The sequence below is a fragment of the Nicotiana sylvestris genome, chromosome 10, assembly GCF_000393655.2.
Source record: "Nicotiana sylvestris chromosome 10, ASM39365v2, whole genome shotgun sequence".
In the NCBI taxonomy this organism is placed as follows: domain Eukaryota; kingdom Viridiplantae; phylum Streptophyta; class Magnoliopsida; order Solanales; family Solanaceae; genus Nicotiana; species Nicotiana sylvestris.
The window spans coordinates 150620967-150629909 of NC_091066.1; the positions used below are offsets into that span (position 1 = coordinate 150620967).

Sequence of the window (8943 nt, forward strand, 5' to 3'; positions counted from 1 at the left end):
GACGAAGCCATAGGAACTCTTGCAACGCAATCCCAGCTACAGGAAGCTAACTCCCTAAGACGAATGAGTCACTTTCTGATCCTTACTCCCCAAAGGAACTCTTAGCCTCATAGCTACATGAGCTACATTAGATTCCGTAGGGTTAGCAATACAAGAATCTCGATTGGAAAATACCTGAGGTAGGATTACTCAACGATCCTTGTTACCTTAACCCCCTTCTCCCGGGATGAAGCCTAAGAAGGAAAAGTATAGGGGACCCCAAAAACTCTTTAGCTTTAGATGTTATATGAACCCCTAACAATGAATCGTATGCACAGAGCTATCGGGTCATAACTCTTCTCATTTTGGCCTTAGGGTTCTTCTTTCAACACTCTAAAATCCTTTCTTTATTAACAAACACTTATGTGATAATATTCCTAACAAAGATTCCATTTGACTTAACCATAGGACATCACGTTCCTCAATGCAATGGAAAACCAGGAGCACGAAAGCGATGAAAGCATGCCCACTTTTGCCGGCTAACACAATGGATCAATACAGGGGAAACTGGCCGAGAAGCCTAAGCTAGCTATCAGTTGCCCTAGCGAACAAAGTCTAGTCTTCTTATCGAGGTGATCATGAGTGGTCAAACCCTGTAATGAGATCATGCGCCCTAACCTAATCCTAGGCTACTGTTGTGTGTCTGATCCTTCTAGTGAGAGCTTGTGACCATCGTAGTGACCGCAATATGCTTAATCGAATGTATCTCTACCTTTTTGATCATTGCATCACATGTTCGCACGATAAGCCGCATTGTACACTCAAGCTTGGATGATGAATGCCTTTGAAAGATAAAGGATTTGAACCTATAATGTGTACCTAAGGGCTAGATACATAGATACCTTCTTATCTTCCTTCTTTACTGGACTAATCGAAGACTGAAAAGACAAAGAGATTTCACTTAGCCAATGCTTACTGATAGACTAGATGGAGAGCCTGGTGCAAGGTGGGAAGACTGAGTGAGAACTAGCCCTTTGAGGAGCTCTCTAAGCTGTCTAACTCTCTATTACCATAGGCAGAGGGAAATCAGGTTCAATAGCCGGATAGAGTAAGAAAATAAAAAATTTGACGATCAACTATGTAAACCCCCCCGAAGGGGGTAGGTAAGCCTGCCGCTTATCCCGCTTTACCTTCTCCTACAATGAAAAGAGAGTTCCCTATCATGATAGGCCCTCCCAGCTCCTGAACATGTCTTTCTATCAATCGAGAGAGGTACATAAAAGAAGAGCAACTAAACTGTGAAACTAAAAGCAAGGGAAAAAGAAAGCGGTGAAAAGCTTACATCTACTAAGGACCCTCATAGTAGAAGGTATAGTTGATTAAATCGAGAAAATGGAAGTGATCTTCTAAAAGCCCACTCGAACACCCCCTTAAAAGAACATCGTAATAGGTATCTTAGAGGTGTCCTGGAATTATAAAAGCCTCATATTCTATAACAGCCTGAATAAGATCTGCTATGTTCCACTCCGGAGGTAATTCCCTACCTCTGAGTAGAAGCAACTCTGCGCTCTTTTGGCAGATGCCATCAAATAACTGAGTTAATTTAGGTGGAGCGCTTTGCATGTCCGACCTAGTTTAGGAAAGAGTGGAAGTGCTACTAGTACAAGGGAACGAAGAAGTGGAACTTTGCATAAAGTGAAGATCGCTGAAAAGTGGATTTGTTGTTCATAAACCACTTTGCCTCGGTTGTGTGTAAACCACCCCCTCTATCTGAAAAGTGGTAAAGAAGGGCTCTTTTTGGTATAATTTTCTTTCTATATGACAGTACAAAAAACAGGAAGGGGTGGTTCTTTTATTGCTTTGACTTTGAGAAGAGAATCATTGGTTTAACTGGCAAACTACGTGGGAAATATGATTTGAGAGGACAAGAAGATTCGATCTCCACAAAAGGCTAAAGAAAATTAAAAAAAGCGAATCATCTTTATTTCTATATTATACGCAATTCCTAAATAAGGGAAAAAGACATATAGAGAGACGCAAAGGACATATATGCAAATTAGGTATAAGAAGATAACTATTTCAATAACTTAGACTCGAATTTGAAATAAGCTAATAAGCTCTTTCTCAATTCGCCGCATTTCTATCTCTTACTATCAAAAGGAAGACTAGCTTTCCATTTAGGGTGGTATCTTCACTAACTCGATTCAAGAGCGACTCCCAGATATGAATAAATTGAATTCGAGATGCAAATTGAATAGGAATTAACCCCTTACAAACTAATGGTGGTTACAAGATTGGTAATATACTCTTTATGGGTACCGGTGATCGTCTCCTTGGTTGTTATGTTCAGTGTTCATCGTCACTTAAGTAAAACTCCTTCCTTGGTGATTTGTCTTTCCTGTATCTTAGCCCAATGCCTTCCACTTCACAGGCTCGTCAAAGATCTGATCTCGCTAGGGTGGCCCTGAGGCTCATCTCATAATCTAATAGTTCGACGGGTCAGCCTTATCAATCAATGTCGTAGTCAGTCACATTTCTGAAAGAATGTCATATGTTCTCCCATTCGGGGAAAGTCTTTCTTTCTGCGGTTCAATATCATTCTGACTCGAATAGCTAATATGGTATCCTGAGCAATTGCTATAACCAGGTTCATTGATATTCCTGGTATATTAGATGCTATCATCATACTTAATTCGATGGAATTGTTTGATTGCGATCTTCTATAATTTTGCACATGAGGGTTTATTGCTTAGTTTCGTCCAGTCATTAAGAACTTTATTTTTTTTATATAATAGTAGATAGAAACAACGTTTGTAATGAGTCCTATAAAAATCAAGAAATATAGGCCTGCCTACCATCTACACCAGAATAAATAGAGTTTTCCGAAAAAACCTGCTAGTGGAGGAAGACCCCCTAGGGATAAGAGACATAGGGCTAAAGAGAGAGCCAAAAAAGGATCTTTTGTGTATAATCCTGCATAATCTCGAATGTTATCAGTTCCGGTACGTAGACCAAATAATACAATGCAAGCAAAAGCTCCTAGATTTATGGAGATATAGAACATCATATAAGTTATCATGCTTGCATATCCATCATTTGAGTATCCAACAACTATTCCAATAATGACATATCCGATTTGACCTATGGACGAATATTCAAGCATACATTTCATGCTTGTTTGAGTAATAGCAATGAGATTTCCCAATATCATGCTAATAATAGCTAGGATTTTCAGAATAATATGGCATTCGTTTGATGAGAAATAAAAAGGAATGTCGAAAATTCGAGTGGCTAAAGCTAAAGCTGAAGTAGCTACTTTCGAAGTAACAGAAAGATTTAGAAATATAACCATTTGATTTAATTCGTTCTAAATAGCCACGAGATGATCATCTTAGGGTGATCCTTTTGTCGATTGATGCTCTTATTACACTCGTAGTCTCTGAAGGATGAGAACCAACTATGTAACATCTACATTGAGAATTCAAGTATTGTATACGTCATTAGTCCGATCCTTTGTAGGAACTACCCGTCATAACGAACTTTGAAAATGGATCTGTTTATCATAAAAAGATTCGTCGTTCCTGACCCTGCTTCAACTTAATTATTATTTGAACAAGTAAAGGTTATGTCTTGGTCCAAGTGGGGATAGCATTTCTCTTCTGCATGTCTATAGAGTTTTCAAAAAAAAAACATCTCAGAGATAGATAGGAATTTCTTGAACGAACCGCACTCCCTCGTATACGTCAGGAGTCCATTGATGAGAAGGGGTTGGGGAAATCTTGAACCCAATTCCTACGGTGATGCATATGAGCACAATTGAAATTCTTGGGGAGTTATACATTTGTATATTGATAAGACCATTCACTATTTCTTGAAGCTCAATCTCTTCCACCGATAAACCATGATAAATCATATAGCCAAGAGAAACCATGAACCAGAATAGAAGAGCTTGCCCCAACCATGAGTAAATATTTAATAGGTTCCTCATTAGACCGTACATCTTTCTTGGTATATCCGGATAATAGGTAAGAGCATAAACTGAAAGATTCTGGAGCTACAAAGATAGTTATAAAATCATTAGCAGTAATTCATCCTAAAGTAGCTGTGAATACGAATAAGAGAAACTCCATTTTTGTTACTCTAAGGATAGAGTTTAACATAGTAAAATAAGAAATTCAAAGATTTCGTTGAAATTGTTCGTTTGGAAATTTCCTGAAAAGCTAATCATAGGTTCTTCTCTCTATCGGAACAATAGGGACATTATGCTAATTACTAAACTTGTTGAAGAGATGAAATGGTTAGATGTACTGAATGGAAGCCTTGATTGTAAAGTCAACAATAGGGTAAACTAGTCCCTCTGCCATACTCATCATGTATGCCCTTTAGAAAGATTTTTAAATTTCCCGTGCTGTGGATGCACAACCCTTTTGTCCCCATTGTCTCATAGTTATGAGGCGGGCTACTTACGAACTTCAAAAATCTTTGATTCGAAGAGTTGGAAAAACCTAAATTTCTTCCTATCGGTCGGGAGGAATCGGATAAGATATTTTATCTAAAGCCCATCAACCATTATTGTTTTTGAGATCTGCTACAAAAAGGCTTTCTTCTCCCAATGTTCATGGGGCATTGTGCATGCTAGATTAGACATAGGATTTAGATTTCCTCTCCCTACTTCCATTACTCTTTTTTACTGAAGCATTTTTGCGTATGGAATTCAGACCCTTTCCATAGTGAAGCTTTAGCTTGCTTCTTTTCTCGATTGATAGAAGGACGGATAATTTGTTTTGAACCTTGCTCGCATAAAGTATTATTTCTTTTTCAATCCAACAATCAAGATGGATAGAAGAACATACCATCTGTCCTTTGATTCTCTGGCTGAGTTGGAATTGCGGGGAGAGCTATAGCTCCAGACGAAGATTAACAACTTGGCATTACTGGTTAAGGAGAAGGTCTTGAAGCTCGACTGATTAGAGAGTAGGTCTTGATAAGGGTAGTAAGCATTATAGACCCTGGTCCTGGGGAACAAGAATCAGAGTTCAACCTACTTGAAAGCGGTCTTTAGCCAATGAAATCGGGACAAGCCTACCGATATAATTTCTTATAGTAAGGCAATAGGATGGTATGGTTTCTGCGGCAGTAAGAGTTGGGGTTAGCTCACAAGGTAACTCAGTCCCACGAGGGGATCCATCAATAATAAAGTCATTAAAGAGAGAAGATGGTGCTATTTCCTTAGCTATCTTGGACTAGGAAGAATGAATTGTCTCTAGAACCCTTGGTTGGTCTAGGCAAAGTGATAAAAGAACAGGTCTTTTCGGATAAGTTGTTTCCCCTCTTCTGTTATAGCTCTTTATTCACATCCCTACCAAAGAGTATCTCCCCTTAAAAGATGCATAGCGCTCTTGAGAGATGGGATTCATACCCGAAAGCGGGGAAGACAAGGTTTAGAATCTTGGTGTCAGGTGCAGCCTAGAGGAAGCTGCTTGATAATCTAGTCTCGGCCAAGCAGGAAATAAGTGCTTTGTCAGTTGAAGGTTCTCTATTGCAGCTTCTTTAATGGGAATCCTTGATCTACCACTCTCTCTTACCAGGGATATTACTAGTAAAGTCTTACCTTCAGTTAAATATTATTAAACCCTTCGCCCTATCTTGGATTCGTTGAACTTTCACTCGAGCTTGATCAGGGTACTCGTCTATCGCGCTTAGAATAGAAGATAGGATGCATCCCTTTGGAGTCTGGGTTTTGATGATAGGAGGAATCCCCATAACAGCAATAGCCCTCTCTGTCCGAAAAATAAAGATAACTTCTTCCCTTAGCTAGGTACGGCTCTTTCGAGCAATCAATCCGCTAAAGGTGGAGATCCTTTTGGGGGTAGACTACACGAGTCCTATGAAAAGGAGCGGATGACTATATAATAGAAAAGGCTTTCTGGTCGATAATCAACAGATCTTCCCCTATTAAAGAAGGGACTCATATAAGACTTTCTGTTTGTATCTGATCTAATGCCTGAAGCTTAAAGAGAAAGAAAGTCGTATGTACAGGGTGATCAACTCATCATACAAGAGCTAACTTCCCCACTCCCATTTCTGACAGGTGGAAGTATTGATACCATAGGAGCTAACCGAGAAGGTAAGAAGGATCTAAAATCTTGAAAGACAGAACGGTGTTCGTAGATGGATTGGATTTTTGGTAGGAGAGAATACTAATTGAGCACATGCGTATGATTTCTATCTATATAAGATATGCTAAGCCTTTTCTTATTTATCTATCTAGGAAGCAGAGAGATATTATTATCTTATTAATAGGTTCCTTCGCTTGAGGGAAAGAGACAAAAAAACAGACCTTTCCTACGAATGTGAATCTGCCAAGTAAGGGGTTTAAGGGGAGGTCTTTTTCTGTTTTCACAGGAACTTCTCCTTTTTGGTTAACAACCTATGTTGGGCTAACTAAGCCCACTATCCTATAGGGCCACTCTTGTGTCGGGTTAAGGCTCTACCTCATCTTGGGTTAAGGGCTTAGTTGAACCCTATTTCTTCACTTGTAGTCTAGGGCTTTGCTTGGCATTGGGCTTCGTATAACTTGTTTTCCTGGTCTTGAATTAAACCTTTACTCTCCTAATTCAGTCTATAGGTTTTGTTTAGGTTCAATCTTATTTGTTTAGCTTAGTTCCATCAATCAATCTCTCATAAACCCCTAAGCTGAATCTATATGGGGCCGGCCAAAAATTCCTTGTAACCCTCTAAAAGGGTAAGGGTAATGAGGCTTTGATTCCATAGAGTTCAACCTGCATTGGGCTTTAGTTAAGCCTACATCCATTTTAGTATAAAAGGATCTTTTATGTAGCCCAACTCATAGAGAGTTCTGTCACTTGGTCTGAACCCATTTCTTCTATTCCTATGATTGTTCAGTGATGGGTTTTCTCCTTTTAGGATTAGGTTTCTATCCCGTGTTGTGCTAAGCTCATTTCTCTTAAAAGGTCTTACCTTTTGTACTTAAGATATTGCATACCCTGCAAGTCATTCATTATCCACACATGTCATACATCTTTCATATAGGATGATCTTAGAAAGCACCTAAGTGTTGGACATTTGCATGATACAGGTAAACCAATCGCTCTAGGTTAAAAACCAAACGACTTTCTCAAACTAATACTGCAGATCGACATCGGGGGTGGCTGTGACGCTTCCTGTTGAGTACACAATTCAGACTTGAAGTTCGTTTACACAGTATGAGAAAGACAATTATAAAGAATGGGACTAAGCAACTTTTTTAGATTTCATTCTTTAATATAACATCAACATAACAATAACATTATAAAGCAATATAGGCATTTATCCCATCCATCCACCGAGAAAAACACCTGCCTTACACTAAAAGTTCACGCGCTTCTTTATTCAAAACAAAAAAACATTCTGAAATGAACCCACATATAAAAGTGGGCTGGTCTGCTCATTATTTGTGTTCGTACATTTTTTCATTATTGCAATACAAGTAAGACCTCCACTATACTAGTTATGGAGAGGATTCGCGCCGGATGGAACACGGCGCTTCGAACCATAGACTACTGTTGCTGGAATGAAACGAAGCTTTGGAACAGAATTATGCTTCTTGCTAGGCCCTGATGGCGGAACTGGCATTTTGGGGGGGAAGAAAGCGGCCCCCTTTTGCGGCAGAGTAGAAAGCTGAGCTTTCCCTCACGTAGCTCCATTCAGAAAGAACACAAAAAGGAGAAAGAACATTATTTCAGGGATTCTTGCCATCACTGCTGGAAAAGAATTTTTTTTGTAGGCATCCATCGGGTCCAAGATTATATACTGCAGCAGAAACTGAATCCAAGCGGTTGGTTGAAAGTTAAGGATAGCGTGATTGGCCGATTGGTTGGAAGGTAAGGATAACATGATTGACTGATTTTGGGTCCTATAGATCATGGGCCACATCTACTTAGGTAGAGACCGCTGAACATCATTTGGGCAGGCCGAGGCTATATGGGCGTAGGCCTTTTGATGGCTGTTTCTAGGCTATTTGGAGGGACTTGGGAATGCTTTGATGATGGGTATAAAAAATTCCCGATTTTCTTTCTTCGGTGAATGAAATTTCTTCCCTTGTTGAGTTAGTAAGGCCTGATCGAGCTTATGTGCTTGTCAGGTCTTTCACCATCTGCTTTTCCTCGAGAATGTGAGATTGGTCACCCTCAGTAATCGTATTGTCCGCTCTTTTCATTGATTGTACCGCTTTCTCTAAACAAGGAATTTCTAGGGAGTCCTCCCAGTCAGCTAAAGGCGTAATGACTTTTGGTTTTGAATCCAGCTAGGGTGTGAGCAAGGGTATCTTCTTTGGGGTCTATCACCATAGCCTTTTCCTTTAGCTATTATGCTATCTTTCTAATCGGTTAAGGTGGAATTTGCTTTTGCTTTAGTTGTTGTCATAGAGCAACCTTCTGTTCTTTCAGTTGTGTAAGCCTTCCACCTCTCTCTTATCTTTGCATCTTTTCCATTCGGTCCAAGAACTAAGAGCGGTCGAAGTCCTGTCTTAGGGAATGGACTTAAAGGCTAGTGGTCATATTAGTCGTCTAAGGGGAAATGCTTTTTCCGAGCCTATGCCCATTCGCCTATCGCTGTCTTGAGTTGATGTTTAACTTGCACCTAGAGGATTCAATCCTCCTTGAGGTTTTAGTGGGAGTTCCTTTTTGATGCCCATTCGCGAGTGGCTAAAGGGAAATTTGCTTATTCCGATAGTGAGTATAACCTCTTTCCCGTAGCATTCCATTCAAAGCAGTCAAAAAGTCTAAGATGAAGAAAGTGGTGATTTTCTTTGATTGCATCCGCTTGTTTGTTTTTTGATCGTCTAGCTGCCCCCTAAGCTAAGCCCCTTTCTTTAGCCTATGTTATCTCAGTCTTGGATAGAGTCCATTACCTATCTTTCTTTATTTTAATGAAACTATCGGATGTCCTTTCATCTCAAACTGA

General features: G+C 39.6%; 1 protein-coding gene across 1 annotated transcript; it reads right to left on the reverse strand.

Moving 5' to 3' along the window:
- Positions 1 to 7485: 7485 nt before the first annotated feature.
- Positions 7486 to 7905, reverse strand: LOC138880115 (uncharacterized mitochondrial protein AtMg00170/AtMg00620). The gene is given in 1 exon segment (XM_070159776.1): positions 7486 to 7905. A coding segment is annotated over 1 exon segment (420 nt).
- Between the last annotated feature and the right edge of the window lie 1038 nt (positions 7906 to 8943).